The following is a 24960-nucleotide window of genomic DNA, read 5'->3' as shown; positions in this document are numbered from 1 at the left end:
CCAAACTAATTTTTTATTTCAGCACAAAAACTCTGAAATATAGAAAACAACTCAGAACGATCTTTCATTAGGAAAATCTAAGTGCATCTTGAGTAATCATCTATGAAACTAGTAAAATAATGAAACCTTAAGGTTGAACTGACTCTACTAGGACCCCATATATCAAAATGAGCTAAAGAAAAAATAGACTCCGCACGACTCTCAACATTATGCGAAAAAGTGGCTCGAGTATGTTTCCCAAGTTGACACGACTCACAATCTAATATAGACAAACTAGATAGACTAGGCACCATCTTTTGAAACTTGGATAAACTTGGGTGTCTTAAACGTCTGTGAATTAGGTCTGGAGAATATGTAACTGGACATGTTGTGGAAGGATTGAGTGAGTCAAGGTAGTAAAGGCCTTGTGCCAATCATCCGTCCCATATTGCGGTCCTACATAACAAAAGAGTCATCAATAAAGTATATACCACAACGGATGGAGCGAGTCAACCGACTAACTGATGCAAGATTAAAAGGACAACTAGGAACATAAAGAATAGAATCTAAAGTGACAGAGGATAAGGGGTTAGCTTGTCCAACTCCTTTTGCTTTTGTTTTGAACTCCATTAGCTAAGTAACATGGGGAAGAGACTGAGAATTAACAATCTTTGACAAAAGTGACTTATTGCCAGAAATATGATCAAAGGCGTATGAGTTTATGACCCATGGTCCAAGAGTAGTAGACTGGGAAACAGAAACAAAGGAATTACCACCAACAGAAGTATCAGTCTGAGCAATAGAGGCTACTTGTGGAGGTGTCTGCTTACTTGCTCGATATTGAAGAAACTCATTATACTCCCCTTCTGATAAAGAAAACCTTTGATTACCTGCAGTCTCTATTTGAGCAACATGAGCATTTTACGTGGTCGACCATGCAAAGAGTAACACACCTCATGGGTATGTCCAAGCCTATTACAATAAGAACACTTGGGTCGAGACCTTCCAAAACGACCTCCTCCTCGTCTATTCTCCATAGTCTGAGATGCCCGATTTTCCACTGTCTGGGAGGCGAGAATAGAGGAGTCAGATGTCTGAGACACTATGTGACTGGGTGCTGCAGCAAGCCAAAGTAATCGAGAGAATAGTTCATCAACTGTTGGGACGGTCGGACTAGCCAAAATCTGGTCAAACACTGAATCAAGGTCATTAGGAAGCCCAGCGAGTGTAAGAACTAGAAACATCTTTTGTCATTGCTCTTGTTGCTTTTCAAGACTAGCAGAAACTGACATCAACTTCTCAAATTCCTTCATGTCTGCCTATACTTTTTTGGGTATTGAGGTCGCTCAGTGTAGCTCAGATATGGTGATCTCACATTGAAAGTATGCCTTAGACATTCTTGAGCAGACATGAATGACAGGTTGTAGATATGTTGACACTCTGATGGATCAGAATTCTAAACTCCTGCCAGGACAGGGGGGCCGCTTAGCAATCCTCCAAGATATAGGTAATTGGTTGATAAATGAAATTATCTCACAGTGACTAGACCCGACATTTCCTTTCCATGGATTCTCCATGTGAGTGTCGTCCGGAAAAATATTGTAGCTGCCGAAAAACTACTATCGCTACTGCAAAAATTTTAGATTGATCGGAATAAAAATAAAATAGTATGGGTAGGCTCGGAAAAGGGAGGCAACCATACTATTCCAAAGAATTTTTTTTAAAAAGTGATCGGAAAAGGGTCCACGCGCACCAGCGCGTAGAGTAGATCTCGCCGAAAAACCTGGCCTCTGATCGGCGCATGAGAACGAGTGAGGAGTCAATTGCCGGAAATTCTTTTTGGGATTTGGCTGTGGAAGCCTTGGGGACCCTGTGGTGGTGTTGGTTTTCGCACAATACGAACAGAGACTGATCTGGCGCAAATCAGCCCCAAAAAGCCACCAGAATTTGACGCACGACAACTGTCCAACTTTCCCGGATGTATCTCACTCACGCTCTGATACTATTGTGAGAAATAATACACGGGACAATGATACTGAGCCTATATATAGGACATATTCTACTCCTACTACACATGAGACTAGGATTATTTACACACAACTGTTTAATAAAAGACAACATACAGCATACTGAAGCTAAATCTTAAGCTTAAATTCAAGAGAATAGATTAGAAAACCTTGAATATTACAAGAAATAATACGTAGATTTGCAACTAGTACCAAGGGAGTCTGCATTTGGTTGATAAGTCCGGAACAACTCTGACCTCACCCGAGGGAGGGAGCGAATGTTCCTCAGAGAGATTATCAGATGTTGAACTCAATGCCATACATTCAACAGTTAAGCCAAGACCATGTTTTTCACATAACTGTAGAAGCGATGTTGCTGAACAACCTGTAAGTGATGCACAAGAAATAAACAAATTCAATCAACTTTTGACCAAAGCAAGGAAATGCCAATTAATATCCAACATCATGCCATAACAGTAATTACAAATCCTGAAAGGAGATGAACAAACGAAACTTGTGGTACTTGACCTTGATTAAACATCACATGCAATAGCAGAGAGTTGTCATTGGAAATAATTTGCAAAAGGATTACTTCATCTCAACTTTCAAGTTACGATAGCCATCTTAATATTCATAATAATCAGTAAGGCAGTAAAACCATAGCCAAGGAGGAACACTGAAATAATGTAATAATAACTCTAAAAATTGACATAGGACACAGAATCTACCAACTAAAAGTTGAAAATAACTCATTCGATTATTCTTTGTATAAGCCTTTTAAACTAAAAACCTAAATTGACACGAGAAGTCAACCGCACTTTCATGGTTGGACACTGTAATTGCAGGACTATATGTTAAATGGACCGTAGGCCTGACTCAACCCAAAAAGCTAGCTCATGAAGTGAGGATTGCCCAAGCCATCTTAAGGAGGCCACCCATCCGCTAAAGCACCGACATGGGCCCCTCACAACCCCATCATGCCCAGGACTGGACATTTGAAGCATGGACAATTTAATATGGGGGACCAACATCTAGAAACGACAACTGGGATGGGTCCTGCACTTATACCATATTAAATGGACATTATTTCTAAATCAACCCCTAAAACTTGTTCATGAGGTGACGATTGCCCAAACCATCTTAAGGGGACCACCCATCCCCTAAAGCACCCATGTGGAACTCTTCACTATACCCATTACTTTTGAAGAACAAAGAATATAGGAAAGCTTGTTGAATCACAATATCTGATATATGACCATTGATGTTTTTACAAAAAATAAATTTCTAAAATTTTCCCAAAAGACAAATCATATTTATTTTCACCGGAAGACAACTTCCGAATTGAGATAACATAAAATAGTAGTACTGTTTAGTAATTTGTTTTTATATTTTTATAGTAAAACAACCATTCACCTGTTTCTTGATACTTCCATAGAATTCAATGATAAGTGCGAGAGCTTTAATCCAACAACAGAACCGGGATCTCTGCTAGATTTAGCTCCATTTTGGTTGTAATTTAACCTAAGTTGCTCGAACTCTTCAATTTCGGTGCCGTAATCGTGTCGACACGATATGGGTGTCGATGGGGATGTGGAATCCGTACATGATCTTATCAACAGATTTTGGGTACTTTGACCAAAATTAATGGAAGAAATTCCGGACAGATACAATGATTCTTGAAATCAAAACAAAAGCTAGACTGAAATTGAAGAAAATGGAATACCTTATATATAGAAATTTTTATGTTAGTCATTTACCTTTTATCTCCTACTCGAATTCTCCCATTGATCAATATTTTCTCCTTCTCTGAATACCTTGTAAGTTTTCCACACATATCTCATAATTTAGATGTTTTATAACTCTATTTTTAGATATTTAAATTATTTTTAGCCGAATCTCCGCACCCATATTTGTATTCTCAAATCTTAAAAGTTAGATCATGAACGATCTGGACCTCTAGATCTGCACAAGTATCGGATACCCACACTCGACTCTGAGCAACTTAAGATTTAACCATCCGACATATGAATCTAGTAAGTTCACATCTTTGAACTTCAATCCAACTTGCCTAGGCTAGCATATGGACCTTTGCCAATCCATTGGCTTGTGAGAAGAAAAAAAGGAAAAACTAGAAAACACGATATTTCTACACGCTCATTATAGTCCCGATGTACTAAGCTCCAACTATGCGCGGGATCTGGGGAAGGGCCGGACCACTAGGGTCTATTTTACGCAGCTTTACTATGTATTTCTGCAAGAGGTTATTTCCACGGCTCGAACCCATGACCTCCTGGTCACATGGCAGTAACGTTACCAGTTATGCCAAGGCTCCCCTTCCCACACGATCATTATAGCAAATAAACAATAAACCAATGGAATAACTCCTATAATAACTCCTAAAATTCATTTCTATTGTTAATGAAGGCCAACTAAAAAAGAATGAAGCAAACATGACAATGTATACAACCATCTGAAGGTAACTAAGTCGGTTGGATAAAACTGCAGTATAATACTAGTCATTTGTGACTAGGCTATTGCGACCTAGTGCAAACTATCCTCCAATATGCTCTTAATTGATCAGGAAGAGACAGGTTATGCTGTTGGCATCTTGTCAAAAGAACTAGCCTCGTTAGAGAACATTTCAGAAAATGTACGATCACATACTTATTCCTAATTCTTAAGCCTGATAAGCAATTTGAGGATCAAGATTTTATAGCATTTTTGGCCAAGCTGGAGAAATCTACTTATTTTGAGAAGTACTTTTGAAAAAAGTACTTTTGGAGAGAAGCAGTTTGTGTTTGGTTAATCACTTTGAAAAGCACTTTTGAACAATAATTTGTGTTTGGCCAAGCTTTTCATAAAGTGCTTTTAAGTATCAAATTACGAATAAGTACATGGATAGATTTACTTAATAGTTAATATTATAAGTATTTAAATAATCTCAAAATTTTGTTATTATAGGCAATAATTAAATCTTTTCATTTTATTTAAATAAAATATGAAAATAAAATTAAAAAGTACTTAATTCTTTTAATAAAAGTTAAATATATTAAAAATCATTCAACAAATATAAAAGTATTCACCCCTAAAGTCACTATATATTAGAAAGTTATAATAAAAATAAGAATAAATACTTATACATTAATATCCTAAGCTTTAGGTTTAACGGTTATTTTAGTATATACTATATTTTATTATGGGTATTTTTGGTAAGAAGAAAAGTCAAAACTGCTTCTGCTTTTGGGAAGAAACTACTTTTTTCTGCTTCTCAGAAACTACTTTTGCTTCTTCCTAAAATCACTTTTTCCCCCAAAAAGCTTAAACACCTCAAGTTAGGGGGGGGAGGGGGAGTGCTTTTGGTAAAAAAAAAAAAACAGTTTTGGCCTCTTGAGAAGCTTGGTTAAACAGGCTATTAGTCTGGCTGGATTTGTTTTGATATGAATAGTCGAGCTCGTGACATGCTAAAATTACCACTCAAGAGCAATATCTAGTTAATTATGTGTAATAGATAATTCATTGTATAAGGTTAAAACTCCTCTCTTCTGTTGGCATGGAATAAGGCACGTATTTGTCAACTTGTTAACACACAAAAGCACAGAAAGTCCAAGTTTCTTCCTCAACTACGTATCAAAAATAAAAAACTCATCGATTAGATAACAGTGAGTGAGTCGCATGGGCTCCTCCAAATACCTTATGCAAGAACACTAACCACAGGCTTTTGACGTGATGCATGGATGTTGTACGCAGTACGCACAAGTACATCACAATATACTTTAAGCTAATTCCCCAATAAAGTTATCTTTTGTTGTTTATAGACAAGAACTTTGTTGTACACTATTCGAACTCCTGTATTTTCTGAAAGTTGCACGCTTCGGAAAGCTTATCATTAAACAATTCATAACTGTAAGGTAGAGAGGTAAACACATAAAGTAAAGCTTACACGACATCTATGTTGCGCAGAGAAATCTAACCACATAAGGCGAACAAGTTTAACATCTGTCAATGGGCCATTTAACTCTTCCTTTTGGAAAGGAGATGATAAAGACTGAGATTCTGCATCGGAATATCTTGAAGAAGCATCAAGCTTGTAGAATTGCTTTGCATTTTGGGCAAAAATATCATTGACAGCTACAAGAGCTTCTGTAATTGAAAGATTACCATCGATGCACGCATCCCATAGAACTTTGAACACCATTTCACGTGCTTTCTTCGCACCTACAGAGAGAACCAAGTCAAGATTATAGTTATTACAAAGTACAGAGCAGATAAAATAGGAATAAATTACTTAACTAACGTGCTATTCAAGCTGGATGTTTATTGTTTGGCAATGATTTTCTTTTCTGCAAAGATTCTAAACGAACTATATGCTTGATCAAAGTGAAAAATTGCCACCACACCCCATGAAGCAACATCCTCATTTATCTTACTATTTAGCACATTGACTAATACTAGTACAAATTCAAACTTGAAAGGCATAAAACTATCCACTAGGAAGCATGGAAAATGGACATGTGGAAAGGATAAGCTAGAGGAAAAATGTTGGGTAAGCAACACCAGAATAAATTATGAGGTCAAAAGCATATCAAACATGTATCCTCTATTGTCCAAGCTCCAACTAGAGTTTTTTGGACAATAACTGTGCTACAAGGACATGACATCCTGTTATTACAAGTGTTTGTGCTTCTCAGCTTTCCAGTCATATAAAAAGGACACTTAATATTACCAGCAGAAGCAAAACTTTTTCGTATTATCTTTAGAGAAAGCAACATGTACAAACTTACCATTTCATTATCCCATTAATAAAGATAAGAACATCTGAGGACATACCTAAATAAAATCTTTCAGCAAATGCGATGCCACCCGTGTTGACCATGACCTGATGATATTTAAACATTACAGGGGGAATGTTCACTGTTTAAATGGTGCAGTAATTAAAGTGATGAAGAAGTAGTCAATATAAGATTTTGGAAATAGGCTGAAGTGAAAAGATGGGTTATTAGGACTTCGGTAAATAATTTGAGCCAAGACTTGGTCATAGTTTTATGCTTTGGTAAATAATTTGAGCAAGACTTGGTCATAATTTTATGCTTTTCTAAGTACATGAATAACCTTATTCATTGGAGCGAGCTCTAGAATTTCTTTCATTGAGGATACCATCCCTTGGAAGCTAAGTTTAGGTATCGCCAACCCAAAATCAAGATAGACCTGTAATATATCAGAAGTTTACGCTGTTAGGGAGACAAACAAACATACAATCCTCATCATATGTATGTGGAGAACTCTCCAATGTGGCAGGTTACACCAAATACTCCAATTAAAAGTTGTGTCTTATCATCAGAGATACATGTTATTAATAGTTTTAGATAGAGAAGAACATACTTGAGGGTACACGGAAGCAAGATATGAAGCTTGCTTTATGAAGGGTAAAGATGCATGTAAAAGCACTAATCGATTCTTAGTGAATCTCTTATCCTCGAGAAGATTGCGAAGATTAAGGGGATTGGCTGGCCTCAGATCCAAATCCTTGTCCCCAAAACTGTAATGAAAAAGATAAAACCATGTACTCTTGAGGAACTAGGAAGGTACTTAAAAAACCAAATTGCTGTTGTCCGTCATTTGGCTTTTAATCTCATATACGAAAATTTTACATGTAACACGAAGCTCAAAGACTCTAAACCTAGTCAAATAGAGGGAAGATAGGAAGAAAATTAAGTGCCCTATATGTACATTTTTACCCTGTGTCTATCTGCATTGGCAAGTCAAAATTTTGAGACACCACCAAAGCATGCATGAAGATATAATCAACCAAGCTCTTGTTTGAGATTCTGACTGGCTTCGTAGCTGGAAATACAGAAACTATTAGAATTATTCACAATCATGGTGCATAAGAACCCCAAATCTTGCAAGACTCACCACATAAAACGTCGTTCAGGCTCTCGTCAGCCTCCTTTTGAGTGACTTCAGTATTAACTGAAAGTCCACTATGATGTGCAACAATACTTTTAAAGGCAACAACTTTCTCAGCTTCTGTATGCAACAGTCAGGAACAACTTTTGGAACCTTAACTTACCATTAATTGAAAGAAACATAAGCTCTGATACATATTGACCAAAATTCCAAAGGATATGACTTCAATTCCTTAGTGAAAGCCTCCGTGAATGAACCCAGTGTCCACAACGTTCCATTTGGACCCTGCAATAGAATAGCATAGGAGAAAGATGCTATATGTCACAGGGGCGTTTTCTGTCTGCCGAAAATGCTGCCAGCTGTGCGGCAGTCAAGTCCCCACTTGACCTCAGCCTTACCCGATTTTCGTTCGCTTCCGAGGTTTAACACTTAGAATCAATTTAAGGCAACATGAATAAACAAAGGCAACACAGATTTACGGGAACTCTTTCCCAACCTTTTATAATAAATCAATTACAAAGGAAATTCTCGAGTTAGGCAAGGTGCTGCCACCTTTGGCAGGCACCAACTCACAAAAGTGGCCTACACTTGCACGAATCTGCCCTATAAAAGCCCCTACCTAAGGCCGCTCGTGCTGCCACTCGTTTGGCAAGGCAATGGCACATATTTTGCCATGCTCAAGCCATAAAATAGACAACCCTATGTCTATCTTTCAGACATTTTCCCTCCCTAGGTACTTAGCCCGTTTTTAAGGCTGCTAACACACATATATATAGTGTAGTCAGCCTAAAAGTGTTTCCTATATTCAGTTGACATCCCCCAACTGATAGGACATGATCCCCATGATCAAAACGTGTGGAACATGATAGAACATGCTCCAAAAACGTGCAAAGACTTAGCCATATAATCAGCAACTCCTGGACATGGGTAGTTGTAACCGCCAACTGCATCATGTGCACCACATGTGCGCATTTTCTTGGCCAGCTGCTACCCAATTTTGTGTCTAGTCTTGGATCGGCCCAATGCCATTATATCCAGCTGCATTGTGCCAAGCTCCAACGCCATTATAACCAGCTGTGTTGTGCTATAAATTTCCTTGACATCGCCACGAACTTGTTTGCCGCACGCTGCCTGCTGTCACAGTTGATTGTTCTTGTCAAGTCGCCCCTACTTGATCAAGTCCGCCCGTTGTCAATGCTGATTTTAGCATCAAGTCACCAAGCCTTGATGCCCTTCCCTTTGCCAAGTCGTTTGTCCACAAATAACTTAGGTGCCAACCCGCTCACCTAAGTCATGGCAACATCACATTGCCAATGCCACTGCCTTGGCACTAAGCTGCCTCACTTTAGCGCCGAGGTCTTTCCCGTTTAGCCTTGTCAAGCTCCCATCCAGCCCGCCTAGTTCCGTCAAGGTCTTGGCCTTGCTTGTACGCGACCCACTCTTGCTTTGGTGTAGTCCGTCACACCTTAGCCCTCAAATACAAGTGTTGTCCGTCTCACTTGTCTTAGCAACAGTTTGTTGCCATCGACAATACCCCCGCATTGTCTTGCATGTTGATTTTCCCCGGCACATAGGCCAATGGCAAGGCCATCATGCCAAAATCCTCGCCACTGCCGTGCCGCTCGCCGATCAGCTTTGCAGGGGTCTAACAAACCACCCCAACCAGTTGAATTCGACGCCCTCGTCGAATAGATCCCAACACATGCTGCCATTTGCAAAGACATCACAAGTTTAGCACCCCTTTGAGAATTACGTTGTCCTTGCCCTCAAGTGCAACGTTTTTGTTTTCTCATTGCATTTCTTGTCCGTCGTTCCCACAGCAAATCCAGCACGCCAACTGACTGATTTGAAAGAACCCACACTGGTTTTTGGCACCCACAAACTCAAAATTTCTGCATCACTGCCTTCCTTGCCTTTTCTGAATTTCTAAGCCAAGACAGTCCCTTCCATGAACAAGAACACTAACCCACTGCCTTGCAGTCTTGTCCATGGCCATCTCGACCTCGTCACGAACCAAATCAAACCAAACCAACCTGGCTTGCTCTGATACCAATTGTCACAGGGGCGTTTTCTGTCCGCCGAAAATGCTGCCCGTTGTGCGGCAGTCAAGTCCCCACTTGACCTCAGCCTTACCCAATTTTCGTTCGCTTCCGAGGTTTAACACTTAGAATCAATTTAAGGCAACATGAATAAACAAAGGCAACACAGATTTACGGGAACTCTTTCCCAACCTTTTATAATAAATCAATTACAAAGGAAATTCTCGAGTTAGGCAAGGTGCTGCCACCCTTGGCAGGCACCAACTCACAAAAATGGCCTACACTTGCACGAATCTGCCCTATAAAAGCCCCTGCCTAAGGCCGCTCGTGCTGCCACTCGTTTGGCAAGGCAATGGCACATATTTTGCCATGCTCAAGCCATAAAATAGACAACCATTATGTCTATCTTTCAGACATTTTCCCTCCCTAGGTACTTAGCCCGTTTTTAAGGCTGCTAACACACATATATATAGTGTAGTCAGCCCAAAAGTGTTTCCTATATTCAGTTGACATCCCCCAACTGATAGGACATGATCCCCATGATCAAAACGTGTGGAACATGATAGAACATGCTCCAAAAACGTGTAAAGACTTAGCCATATAATCAGCAACTCCTGGACATGGGTAGTTGTAACCGCCAACTGCATCATGTGCACCACATGTGCGCATTTTCTTGGCCAGCTGCTGCCCAATTTCGTGTCTAGTCTTGGATCGGCCCAATGCCATTATATCCAGCTGCATTGTGCCAAGCTCCAACGCCATTATATCCAGCTGCGTTGTGCTATAAATTTCCTTGACATCGCCACGAACTTGTTTGCCGCACGCTGTCTGCTGTCACAGTTGATTGTTATTGTCAAGTCGCCCCTACTTGATCAAGTCTGCCCGTTGTCAATGCTGATTTTAGCATCAAGTCACCAAGCCTTAATGCCCTTCCCTTTGCCAAGTCGTTTGTCCACAAATAACTTAGGTGCCAACCCGCTCACCTAAGTCATGGCAACATCACATTGCCAATGCCACTGCCTTGGCACTAAGCTGCCTCACTTTAGCGCCGAGGTCTTTCCCGTTTAGCCTTGTCAAGCTCCCATCCAGCCCGCCTAGTTCCGTCAAGATCTTGGCCTTGCTTGTACGCAGCCCACTCTTGCTTTGGTGTAGTCCGTCACACCTTAGCCCTCAAATACAAGTGTAGTCCGTCTCACTTGTCTTAGCAACAGTTTGTTGCCATCGACAATACCCCCGCATTGTCTTGCATGTTGATTTTCCCCGGCACATAGGCCAATGGCAAGGCCATCATGCCAAAATCCTCGCCACTGCCATGCCGCTCGCCGATCAGCTTTGTCAGGGGTCTAACACTATACACCCTTACAAACTCCTCCCAAAATTTCAACACAAAACCCTAAATAATTTTCTCTTCTTTTCAAGTTTTACTTGGAGGAAAATCTAAGGGTTGAAGAACCAAGTTAGGAGCTGATATTTTCACCAAATAAGGTAAGTATACTGACTCTTTCATCCATTTTTTCAGCGAGAAAAGTAGAAAAATTCTTTCTATAATTGTAATAACTCACGGGACGGTGATTGGAAGTCGTGAGTTCGAGTTATTCAACTTGTAATGGACTGTTTTGTGGGTTGTTTCGTATTGTTGTTGGGTTGTTGGCTTTGAAAGTTTCTAGAGATATTGCATGCCAAACGAATAAGCTTTCACTCTCTTATGCCAAATGATATTAACAGATAGAACTTTTGTTCTATATGCAGCCTACAAATTCAGATTTTATCAAAGGCTGCACCTTTTTAGGCGTTGTTAAAGGCCTAATATGTTGTAGTGATATATCTCATGTACTTGTTTGCAGAAATATTGTGCAATATAAATTCTTTCATTACCTTCTCAAGAATCTTTTCAGCTACATGCTCAATTTGTAGTATTCTACCAACTGTTGGCACCAGAGTTTCGTGCCATTTGATGTCAAGCTTTTTGTTCAACTTAATTCCGTCGTCAATAAGTAAGATAACAATTCTTGCAGCTTTGAAGCAAATAGAAGCACTCGCCTCCAACCCAAAGCGTCGACGAGATTCTTCAACAGCATCCAAGGATAAGCTTGAGCCATACAGTTCACAAATTTCATTTAGGCCTCTCTGAAAGAAACAGACAGTACTTTAAGAAGAATGCCGAAATAGCAAAAGGATAATGTCTAAGAACTGGATCCATGATCATGACAAGCTAACAGAAAGAATAAGTAAAAAGAGCAAATGACAAGAACACCTTTGGCTTGTCCTTGGCCAGACAATATGAAGTAATGATTTATAGCACAACCACACTCCTAAAAAGGATGCGAGGGAACTTTTATTTTTATTTATCTCTATGTTATTCCGATAGATCAAACAGTAAAGGAGGAAAAGTACAGCATAGAACCAAGACATATCCCATTTAAAAATGGAAACGTACAATAAGAACATAATTGTTGCGTGAAAACTCAGGGATCCGGTCATGTTCGATATCATCCAAGCAAAGTACACGGAAAACTAAGTGCTGAAGGCATAATTAGAAGTGTGACCACTTAGGTCTACATTGCCACGATATTGTTCTATGGAAGCAGGCGGTTCTTTAACTGCTTATTAAGTTTTTAGATGGAATGGTCACAAACTTCAACACTAAGATTTCTCTTCAAAGGCACAAGAAAGTTATTACTTTTTTATGGAACAACAAATCCTCATCGGTTCCTATTATAAACTATAAAGTATAAACACAGTTACTTCAAACATCAAAATTTATATGCCAATTTTTTCATTTTGACGCATCCTGGAATGTTTGACACTATTTTACTGATACTACTCTTTGTGACCGGTGGCGGAGGCAGGATCTCCACGAAGGAGGTTCAAATTTTTTTTTTTGTAGCTAGTGGAAATTGAATCTATGACCTTATGAAGGTTTTGAACTCCCTTGACCACTAAACTGCATTTTTGGGTTGTGTTAAGAAGGTTCAAAACTTAATATATAGAGGTAAAAACCAGATTTTGCCTTATATATACAGTATAATTTTTCGGCGAAGGAGGCTCCGGTGAACCCCTTCCGCCCCTAAATCCGCCCCTGTATGTGACTTTAACAACTTTCAAGAAATTAAATTTGTACAACTATTCAAATTGTAAACATTACGATGATGTTTTCTCTATAAAATTAACAGTTATTCTAACATTTTCTTTTATTGCCACTAATACAATATATAAGCCAAGTAGACATATTAAATAATAGAGAAAGTATATAAACCAAATTACCATGTTATTCTTGCATCTTTTTGTATTCTTACTCAGGGGCGGAGGCACAAGTCGTCCTACAGGTTCGGCCGAACCCATTAGCTTTTGCTACAATATATTTGGTGTTTTAAATTTATTAAATATGTATAAATATTAAATCTAAAACCCAGTGTCGTGATCTCAAAATCCAGAACCCATAAGGTTGCTCCGCCTCTATTCTTACTTCTATCTTCTTTGAGTAACGTTAAGACTACTAGTACCTCAGTATCTATACATGGTGAGGGGGGGAAATGGTGCAAAATAAGGTAATTGGGAAATTGTGGCGGGGGATAAGAATAGGCCTTGAAGTCGATGGGTTGAAATGAATCAGATAAAGTGTCGCCTATGATTTCAGAGAAGCAGCTGAGGAAAGGGACAGTGGAGTCGAGCGCCACAATGTTGTGGGCATGAGCATAGACAATTTCTACAATCTCCACTGCTCTTTTGAGCTCTTCAAAATTTTCCATATTTCGTCTTCCGTTTCCCATTTCAGGTCATAAGTCAAGTCATTCGGGGTGTTTACTTCATCTGGTGATGTGAAATTATTAGTCTCTGTAGCTCCTAAACAAATTATAGAAAAGACACTTGTAGATTGGCGGTGGTGAGGAAGTCAGCAACAAAATTAGCGAGGATGACTGCGATGCTTTCCCTCAATTATGGATCTAAGATGAAGCACAAGAACGATACTTAAATATATTTTGTGGTGATGACTACGTCAACTTGGGAGTTCGGCCTTGAGTCCCGAACCAAAGTAACTTCTCTCACACTTTCTCTCTTCTTACACTTTGTTTGGATCACTCTTCTCCGTTGTTTTATAATATATTGTATTGTATTATATCGTATCGTTTTATGAATGTAATGTTTGAATAAATTGCATGATTTGTTATTGTTAAATAATATTTAACTGTTTGATTTGATTGAATCGTATTGTACTGTAACTGATAAGTTTACTAAAATATCCTCAATTATTTAAATATTAAATTTATCAAAAATTATGCATAAAAATAATTTAAAAATCAAAACAGAAAAATGCAAAATACCTTAAGAAAGCAGAACAAAGGAGCGAGACAGAAGAATGCAAAACAAAGGAGCACAACCAATTAGAATTGAGTTAAAAGCAAATTAGGAGAAAAAATAAAATAGAATGCAGCAAAACACCTTTAACGTTGACTGTAGAAGTTTTAGAAAAAAACAAAGTAGATTATAGGTTGAAGATTGAAGTTAAAATAGAAAAAAAAAAAGTAAAAGGTAAAATAGAATTGTGGAGTAATAAGTTAGGGCATAATTAGAAAGAAAAATAGGAAACAATCCCACCACACCAAATTGGTTGTTTCAAAAAAGGAATTTTTCATTATTCCGGAACAATGAATTTAACAATACAATACAACCAATTTTAATGAAACAATAAAAACAAACATTGTTTTGGAATAATAATACAATACGATACAATAGGGAACAACCATCCAAACAAGCTGTTAAACTTCATCTTAGGTTAATAATAATGTCTAATACTTCATAAAGTTCAATGCATTCCATAAAACATCATATTCACCGCTATGGAGATTACTATAAGTTTGAGGACTTCAATATGTCGAAGAGTTTGGGATTCCAAAGTTTAGAGTAATGTTTGTCCATTAATATTTAAATAGGATATGAGATTTTACTCATTCATCAATAATTACTTATTGCATGGTACTGAATAAAGGGACTTGCAACTATTTTAGGAGGCACTATGAACCAACGATTAACCAAAACTCGTTGTTGAGAAGTTCCTCGGTTGACGATTATACCTGGTCTTCACAAAACAATATGAAGAGAAGACCTAAAAGATAAGTTGACCAAAATTGTACATGAGAGAGATCATGTGAAAAAACAATGGAATGAAGATGGAAAGCAGAGGAACCGTTTAAAGTTGATATGTGGTTATTGTCGTTGTTTGTTATTTGAAAATATTATATTATTGATCAGATTTGTCTTTATCGTTTGTATGTATTTTGTATCATCAGTACATTAGCGTTATCATTTCGGTTGATTGTATGTTTTATTTTTGATTTTTATTTTGTTGTTCGTCTTTTTTATAAAGAAGTATGACATGTTATACAAATTTATGTTATACAGCAATCTTTATAATGTTATTAGTTTTCATATTCTGAAACATCATACACTACGAAATCATAGAAATTCCACTAATTTGTTGGGTAGAAGCACTCAATATTGTCATTTGATATATAATCTTCATTTGCTATGGCATTTTTCCTTTCAGCTAATGTCAAATTCCTACCAATTGATGCCGCTTGTTCCTCAACCAACTTGAGCATGTAGAATCGTTTGCGCCTTAATAACATTCGATTTTTCTCTTTTCTAATCATTTTTACTGCAATCTCGCATGATCTCGATCAATTCGAGGCATGGTTGGATAGGAGCTACGAGCATTCATGAGCATGGCATTGTGATTTAGTGTGTCGATGCCCACTCGCGTCGTGGTCCACAATAATACTCACATGAGCCTGAATATTTTAGTTGACGAAAATTATTATCATGTTCGGTCAGAAGGTGAGGCTTATATTGTGACGATCTGATCGGTCGTTTTGAGTATTTGCATTCAATTAGATGGTTTGAGATTATGAATAGCTTCATATAGCGTATTATGACTTGCGTCTATCGTCAATCTTGTTTTTCGAGTGGTTCGGGATTGATTTGGAAGAATGATTCTCATCTAGAAAGCTTTAAGTTGGAAGAGTTGAACAAGTTTGACTTTTGTATATTTGACATCAAATTAGAGTTTTTAAGGTTCCATTAGGTCCAGATAGTGATTTTGGACTTGGACGTATGGCCGAATTTGCATTTGAATGTTCTAAGAGGTTTTGGCTCTAATTGGCGAAAGTTGGCTATTTGAAGGTGTGGAAAGTTCATATTTTTTACCAGGAGTTGACTTCGATGTTATCGGGTTCGGATTGTGGTTCTGGGAGTTGGAATATGTTTGTTATATCATTTGGAACTTGTGTGCGAAATTTGAGGTGATTCCGAGTTGTTTAGAGGTGTTCGGCTTAAGTTTAGAATTTTGATATTTGAAACAACTCATTAAGCTTGATTTGAGGTACGATTCGTGTTTTTGATGTTTTTACGTATGATTTGAGGCCTCGAGTAGGTCCATGTTATATTTTGGGACTTGTTGGTATGTTCGTACGGGGTCCTAAGGGGCTCGAGTGAGTTTCGAGGTGGTTTCGGACCATTTCAGAGTTTGCATGAGATGTTGGTTTTCTGGTGCTCCAGTTGAGCTTCGTGATCGCGGGAGTAGAATCGCAATCGTGCAGAGTATTTCGTCAGTGGGGTTGGTAGTTCATCACATTCGCGGAGGAGACATCGTGTTCGCAGAGAAGGAAATTGGACTGGAGGAGATTGCTCTTCGAGTTCGTGTGAAGCCAGCCGCGCTCGCGAAAGAGAGCTAGGAGCTGAATTATTCATCGCGATCCTGAGACCGCGAACGCAATCTTGAGACCGCGAACGCATAGTGTTTTCCTGGACAGTGTTCATTTAGTTCTTTGCGATCGGAAAGTGGGTCTCGCGATCGCAAAGAATCACCTAAAGTAGAGGTATAAGATATTATTTTCGGACTTTGAGCTCATTTTATCACATTTTGAGTTTGGAAGCTCGGATTTGGCAATTTTGGAGGAAATTTTCACCGCTTGGATTGGGGTAAGTATTTTTCACTCGAATATGATTCTTTTACGTGATTCTATCTTTGATTTTTGCATTTGATTTGTGAATCTAAAAGAGAAATTGGGGAGGGGGAAGGTTGTCCAAACTTTTTTCAAGTGAATAATTGAGTTTTGACCATCGATTCAGAGTCGGATTTGAGTGAAATTAGTATGGTTGGATTCGTATTTGAATGGATTGTCAGAATTTTTAAGTTTTATCGGGTTCTGAGGTGCGGTTCCAGATTAACTTTTTGGTTGACTTTGAGTATTTGATGAAAGATTCAATCTTTATTGTTTGGGTTTGTTTTTTATGGTATTATTTGATGTTTTTGAGTTACTTTTGGCTAGTTTCGAGTCGTTCGGAGGTTGATTCACGCGGGATAGCGCTTCTAGAGGGTGTTGGCTTGCTCGGTATTGATTTGGCTTGTTCGAGTATGTAACATATCTAAACTTGGATTTGAGGGTAATTACGCTTGAGAACTATGATATTTGAGATGTGTTAGGGGTAACGTACGTACTAGGTCACGTGCGTATGTGCGTGCACCGGGTTATTCATGATTCGGGTAGTTCTTAGGCTATTATATGCCTTGATTTGTTATTGTGCTTCTTTTATATCATCTTTCCTCTATTTTTATGATTACGTAAGTTATTATTTATGCTAGAAATCATGTCTAGGCTATGTGATTAATTGTTTAAGACATGATAGGACTATTTTTACCATGTTGAGCTATTTGTCTTAGTCGTAGTCATACTATTAAGTCATGATAGTTGTATCCGCATGTTATATCTTTGTTTCCGTGCACTTTTGATATGCTATCTCACATGTTATTGGTGTTCTTGTACATGACACGAGTTTGAGCTGAATTTATGGCACATTGTGATATTTCGTATTGTATAATTTGATTATGTTTTGTGAGATGTTGGCATGTGGAGACTTGAGCGGATTGATGATTGATATGGGCCATAGAGCTGTGTTGTAAGTTATATTTGGATCAGGTTGCACGCTGTAACGGATTGATATTTGGATTGGATTACATGATGCAACAAATTGATATTTGGATCGGGTTGCACATCTCAACGGATTGATATTTCGATCAGGTTGTATGCTGCAGCGGATTGGTATTTGGACGGGGTTGCACACTGCAACAGATTGATATTTGGAATGAGTTGCATGCCACAACAGATCGATATTTGTATTGGGTGGATTAGGTTGCACGTCGAAATAATTATATTGATTATTGATTAGCGTTTGGGCCAGGATCCGCCCCTCTGGAGTCTGGCATTACAGTGAACACATGCACAGTGATATGTATGTGCTTTGGTGAGGGGCATTTGTGCCAGGCACCCATACAATACTAAGTGATTATGTGTGTGATTGTGGGGTGCCCTTGTGCCAAGCACCTTGAGTGTGTTGAGAGTGAGTGTATTTGATAGTTCTACCATGATGTTATTGACTTGACATATAGGCAGGGAGATGTATTTTCCTCATACTAGTTGGTAAATGAAATGTCTTATCTATTATTGAAAGTTTGGAAAAAATCAAGGTTATCTGATAAGCTCTTATTTTAGTGTTTTTGGTGAAAGATCCAGGCTTTAATTGTCATACTTTTAAAGCATGTCTAATTTTCTGTATTTGTGAACGAGCTCAACATGATATCTTTTGAGTTATTTGCTGTTATAGCCATCATTATATCATGTGTTGTTATTGATCGTTTGTGTTGGACATTGGCCTGTAATAGAACATGTCATAGCAAGTTTAGCTAAGGCATGTAAGAATAAACATGACAACGAAGGATAGGACAAATAATAACAACTCAATTAAATGCCTATAAGTGACCTAAGAGTCTAAACCGGTCAATTATTCAAATATAAGTCCGTATATACACTTGTCATCTCGTATACACGTCTTTCATATAATTCAAATAATACAATTAAACTGAAATTCCAAGGGGTATTTCCCCATACAAAGTTAGGCAAGATATTTACCTCAAAGATACTAAATCAATACTCTAAGAAGCCCTTCCTGTGTGAAACAACCTCCGAACGACTCGTATCTAGCCAAAATAACTTAATATCATAAATAAAAGCCATATGAAATAATTTTGGATAATAAAACTTTAATCTTTAAGTCAACTCTAGGCCCGCACCTCGAAACCTGACAAAACTTACAAATTCCGAACATGCATTCCGATACGAGTCCAATTATACAAAAATCATTTAAATCCGACCTTCAAACTATGAATTTATGTTTTGGAAAGTTTTTACTAAATTTCTCAGTTTCTCCAATTCAAATTATTAATCAAACACCAACATTGAGGTTGGGATTATGAAATAATAACAAATTCAAGTAAAAAATACTTACCCCAATCCAAGTAGTAAAAATCCCCTCCAAAATCACCCAAAACGAGCTCCAAAACCTTGCGAGAAAAAGTAACTAAATTCCGAAATTAAAAAAATGCAGCAGCTGTTCCAGCTCGATTCAGGTCCTAGATGATCCTGAAACTTACGTTTGATAAGCCCAACACGGTCCTTGCAAGATTACACCCAAGATAGCCTCTTAAATCACCCAATTGACCTTAAAATGAGGGAAATATGATGTTTTGAATTTTTAAAAGCAATCTGAAATTTTCTGGGATATAAATGGCATTTTCGTAATTACTTACACCAAAAAAAAACCAGCAATCTGAAAACTCATTCGGAACCTCCCGAACACAAACGATGTATGCATTTCAATCATAAAATACACTACGAACCTGCTCGCGCACTCAAAACACTGAAAAGAGATCATCTTGACCCGATATTGACCATGGTCAAACTTCAAATCTTTAACATAACTGGTTTCTCAACTAATGATCCGAAACACACCCAAGCCCCTCGGAACCCTATACAATCATACCAACAAATACAAATACATCATCCAAACTTATTCAAAGCCTCAAACATCCATGGGAACATCACAACAAAGAATCGAGGCTCAAACCGAATAGAATTTCTCTTAAGTTGTTGAATCTATTCATTCTTTTAAAAGAGTGTCCGAATCATTAAACACTTCAGATTACTTTCAAACTTCGCACACAAGTTCAATTCAACTATATAGACTTATCCAAAGTCTTGGAACACCAATTGGAGTCCAATAACATCAAAGTCAACTCTTGGACAAACTTATGAACTCTTAAGCTCTTCAAATTGTCAACTTTCGACAAATAGTGTCAAATTCTTATAGGAATCTCCGAAACCAAATCCGAATATAATGCAAGTCCAAAATTATCATCCGGACATATCGGAACAATCAAAACCTGATTCCGAGTCTGTTTACCCAAAAGTCAAATCTTGGTCAACTCTTCCAACTTAAAACTTCTAAAACGAGAATCATTCTTCCAAATCAATCCCAAACCACTTGAAAACCCAAAGCAACCTTACACGCAAGTAATAATACATAATATGAAGCTACTCAAAGTCTCAAACCACTGAATAGAACGCTAAAGCTCAAAACGACCGGTCGGTATACCCTTGGTATAAAATAAAAATATTATATTATATTTTTTAAATAAATTTACAGGTTGGTATTGAGATTTAGCTTTAGGCCATCAATATCATTGAGCTTCTATCGAATAAACCGTGCAAATTCATGAAAAGGATATATCATATGAACTCATTATCTATCTTTTGAACTGGCGCAAGAGGGCTTTCGGTACTTATAACAACTAAAGCTATTAAACGGGTGGGCCGGGCCGGGTCCATTTTTTTACCCGTCCGGGTTTCGGGCCGGGCCGGTTCCGGGTTGGTACAGTAACGGGTTTAGCGGGCTGGGTTAATCCAGGTAAAAATTGAACCATAAGGGTTACGAGTTGAGGGGGCCGGGCCGGGCCGGGTTAGTGTATTTTTAATTTTTTTTTAGAATTTTGTATAACTATTGTAAGTTATATTAATACTTTGTATTAATTAAAAGAAATTAAGAATACAAGTAAGATGGGGAAAAATAGCACTTATTGCAAGTGCTACTTTATTTCTTAATTTCAAGTTTCAACTTTCAAACTTACAAAATGAAATGTTTACATTTTTTTCAACAAGTAAACTAGTAAAGTAGTAATTTCAAATGTTTTGCATCGCCCTAGCAAGTTCATCATAATCAATATGAACCGATTGACCTTCTTTTGGCATGTTAAATTCGGATGGGTTTCCATGTGTTAATATATCTCCAAGTTCCTCGTCTTCTAGGCTATCAATTATATAGCTGTTGTAAATATTCATTTAGCTTGTTCATAGAAACATATAAATTTGGGGTTTCAGTTTCTCCAATCTCCATATAAGTATATAAAGCATTCATTAATTGGTGACAATCAGACATTTTAATAGAAGGATTTAAAACTGCACCAATTAAGTAAATCGGAGGAATTGGAAAGAAATATTTTTTGAATTTTGCTTGCATTTTTTCAACAACATCCTTATATTTTTCTTTCTTCTTAAATTCAGATAGTAGAAAAGAAATTTCAGCTATATGTACTAAAGTCATAGTAACAGTGGGGTAATATGCTCCAGAAAACTCAACAGTAGCTGTATAAAATTTATGTAAAAATTTAACGACATCATTAATGACCTCCCAAGTATCACTTGTTAACATACGCCTTGGATCAGTACAATGTACAATGTGCATTAAATTCAAGAAAAGAGAGCCAAATAAAATTATAAAATTAGAAGATGAAATCTTGCAAATTGAAGGGAAGAGAGAAATTGAGAATTTGAGAATTGAGATTGAGATAAGAATTTTGAGTGAAAAAATGAAGAAGAGGGGGGGGGGGGGTATTTATAGATTTTTAAAAGGGTTAATTTTGTAAAGTATTAAATACAAAAAAAAAAAATGGCCATTTATGCAACAAATCCGTTGGCCAACGGATATGTGATGAAAAATCTGATTTTCCAACGGATAGTGGGCCCCACGCTGCAGGAAAGTACAAAAAAAATAAATAAAAAAAATTTCTGACAGTTACCGGTCCGGGCCGGTCCGGGTTAACCGGTTCGGGCACTGTTCATGCCCACCGGGTTACCCGGACCCGGTTAACCGCTTGCCCAAACGAACCCCTCCGTCCCCGGCCTAACCCCCCTACCCAGCCCACCCGCCCCCCTATGAACCGGGCCGGTCCGGTTCCGGTTTAAACCGGTCTGGGCCGGGCCGGTTCCGGTCCAACCCGGCCCGTTAGCCACCTTTAATTACAACCCTCCACGTGAAACAATAATGCTGCACCGAACAAACCTCAAAACCACTAAAAGGCTAGTCTGCCGTGTGATTAGCTCGGCAGCTCAGCTGAATACTAGGAATAAGCATTTGGATCCAATTTAACGGAGATAGAAAATCCCTATACTATGAGGATATAATTCCATTAAATGTATTTCAGAGATGGCGGATGGAATTATTAAAGTGTTGCCTGAAGATGTGATGATGTTTATTCTTATTAGGCTTAACGTGAAATCTCTCATACGACTCAAATGTGTCTTTAAAACTTTGTATACTCTCCTTCAATCATCCATGTTTATCAATTTTCATCTCAAACGGACCACCACTGCCAAAGATGAATTCATTCTACTCAAACGATCCTTCCAAGAAAGACCGAACAAATTTAAAGGTATCTTGTCTTTTCTCTTTGGAGTTAATGACCATATTGATCTTAGACCTGTTTCTCCTGATCAAGACTTACCATATCTCACCATCACTAATTCTTGTATTTTCCATCAAATATTGGGTCCTTGCCGCGGTTTAATTGTTCTTACCGATTCTGAAAGCACCGTCCTATTTAACCCAACAACTAGAAATTATAGGCTACTTCCATCAAGCAATTTTAATTGTCCATTGGGTTTCTATCATGATATTAAAGGTGTAGGGTTTGGCTTTGACTCGGTTGTGAATGACTACAAGGTTGTAAGAATTTCGCAAGTTATTGGAGATCCTCCTTTCAATGATTTTAATGTTAGAGAATGGAGAGTTGAGGTTTATGATATGATTACTGATTCTTGGAGAGACCTAGATCATGTTGATCAACAGTTGCTAAATTTGATTTGGTATCCTTGTTCTGAGATGTTTTACAAGGGAGCCGTTCATTGGTTTGCAACGAACATATTGTTTTGATTCTTTGTTTTGACTTGAGTACTGAGATTTTTCGGAATATGAAGATGCCTGATACTTGTGATTTTTTTGACGGTAAGTGTTATGGCCTTGTAGTTTTGGATGAGTCCTTGACATTGATTTGTTACCCTAATATAGGGAGTGTGCCTAAACAAAGAAAAGAACTAACAGATATCTAGATAATGAAAGAGTACGGTGTGAATGAATCTTGGGTTAAGAAATACACAATTAGACCTCTTCCTATTGAATCCCCATTAGCAATTTGGAGGGATCATCTGTTGTTTCTTCAAAGTAAAAGTGGACTTTTGATTACCTATGACCTTCATTCGGAAGAAGTCAAGGAGTTCAATTTGCAGGGTTTTCCCAAAAGTTTGAGAATTGCAATTTACAAGGAAAGCTTGACACCAATTCCAAATGGAAGTGAGCTTCGTAGCCAATTTCAAAACTATAGAGAAGATATAACTCTTTAAATTGATGACCTGTATTCTAACAACTCTTTCTCCGTGAAGATTTTGGTAAGTAGTTCGTTAAAATCATTTAGTTATCTCAAATGTGTACCATGTCTACATCTTTAAGACCTTCGCTTCGCAAGTTGAGTAAATGCTTTTATTTCTACGTTCTTTCATATTCATAACAAAAAATATTAGTTTATTACAGTATCTCATTACGGATAAATGTCACGGGCGGAGCTAGAATTCAATTTTTTGGATACTAAATTTTAAAACAACGACATCAAATATTAGTAATTGGATTCTAAATTTAATATTTGAGGCAAGGTTTTTGGTCATAGATTTGGTTCGTGATGCTTTGGAGAAGGCGAAATTGATTCACGAGCGAATTCGTACAGCGCAGTCCAGACAGAAAAGTTATGATGATAGGAAGGTTCGCATTGTGGCTTTCATGGAAGGTGAGAAGGTTCTTCTCCGAGTTTTGCCTATGAAGGACATGATGAGATTCGGGAAAAAGGGAAAGTTAAGCCCTCTGTATATTGGTTCTTTCGAGGTGTTAGAGAGAGTTGGTGAAGTGACCTACAGACTTGCTTTGCCACCAAATTTATCAGAAGTTCATCCGGTACTTCATGTTTCTATACTTCCGAAGTACTTGAAGATCTGTCACATGCATTGGATTTTAGTCCAGTGCAATTAGACAAGGGTTTGACTTAAGATGAGGATCTAGTGGCCATTCTGAATAGGCAGTTTCGAAAGCTGAGGTTGAAGAATATTGCATCTGTGAAGGTTCAGTAGAGAGGTCAACTGGCCGAGGATGCGATTTGGGATACCGGGTATGATATGTGAGAAGATATCCTTACCTTTTTATACCCCATATATGGTTCTAAACTTGTTCGAGGACGGGCGTTTGTTTAAGAGGGGGAGAATGTAACGACCCAGTCGGTCATTTTATGTATTTGAGCCTTGTTCCTTTATTTGATGTTTCCTATATGCTTTTTTGTTGTTTTGCGTCTTGAAGGATGTTTGGTTTTGTTTCGAGGAAGTTTTAAAGTGAACTGGAACATTTAGTTTTGAAATCTTAAGTTATAAGAGCTGACCGAGGTTTGACTTTATTGTAAACAACCCTAGATGTTTTGATGGTTCCAATAAGTTCGTATAGTAATTTTTTTACCTAGACTTATGCCTGAAAATGGAGTTGGAGATTCCTAGGTTTATTTGGCTCTTTTTGGCGAAAGTTGAAAATTTAAAGATTGGATGGTTCATAAATTTAGCAGGGAGTTGACTTTGAAGCTATCGAGGTCGGATTGTGGTTCTGGGGCTTGGAACATATTCGTTATATCATTTGTGATATGTGTGAAAAATTTAGGATTATCCTGAGTTGGTTAGACGTGGTTCGGCATGAGGTTTGGAAGTCTGAAAGTTGGTTAGTTTATTAAGCTTGAATTGAGGTGTGATTCATAGTTTTGATGTTAATTTATGTGA

General features: G+C 37.9%; 1 protein-coding gene and 1 pseudogene across 1 annotated transcript in view; one reads left to right on the top strand and one right to left on the bottom strand.

Moving 5' to 3' along the window:
• The window catches only part of LOC107809468 (protein fluG-like), a 136182-nt gene extending 126578 nt beyond the window's left edge, over window positions 1-9604 (bottom strand). The window contains exons 1-9 of the mRNA XM_075243358.1: window positions 9392-9604; window positions 8150-8177; window positions 7899-8012; window positions 7721-7826; window positions 7365-7521; window positions 7095-7190; window positions 6813-6861; window positions 5883-6200; window positions 2199-2370 (exon numbers count right to left, since the gene is read on the bottom strand). Coding sequence (XP_075099459.1) covers window positions 2199-2370; window positions 5883-6200; window positions 6813-6861; window positions 7095-7190; window positions 7365-7521; window positions 7721-7826; window positions 7899-8012; window positions 8150-8177; window positions 9392-9604 — 1253 coding nt within the window. The remainder of the gene's footprint in view (window positions 1-2198; window positions 2371-5882; window positions 6201-6812; window positions 6862-7094; window positions 7191-7364; window positions 7522-7720; window positions 7827-7898; window positions 8013-8149; window positions 8178-9391) is intronic.
• A 12574-nt stretch (window positions 9605-22178) lies between these two features.
• LOC107809462 (F-box protein CPR1-like) lies at window positions 22179-24719 on the top strand (annotated as a pseudogene).
• The last annotated feature ends 241 nt before the right edge of the window (window positions 24720-24960 follow it).

Source organism: Nicotiana tabacum, chromosome 22 (assembly GCF_000715075.1).
Source record: "Nicotiana tabacum cultivar K326 chromosome 22, ASM71507v2, whole genome shotgun sequence".
Taxonomy (NCBI): Eukaryota; Viridiplantae; Streptophyta; class Magnoliopsida; order Solanales; family Solanaceae; genus Nicotiana; species Nicotiana tabacum.
This window is presented reverse-complemented; position numbering and strand designations above follow the sequence as displayed.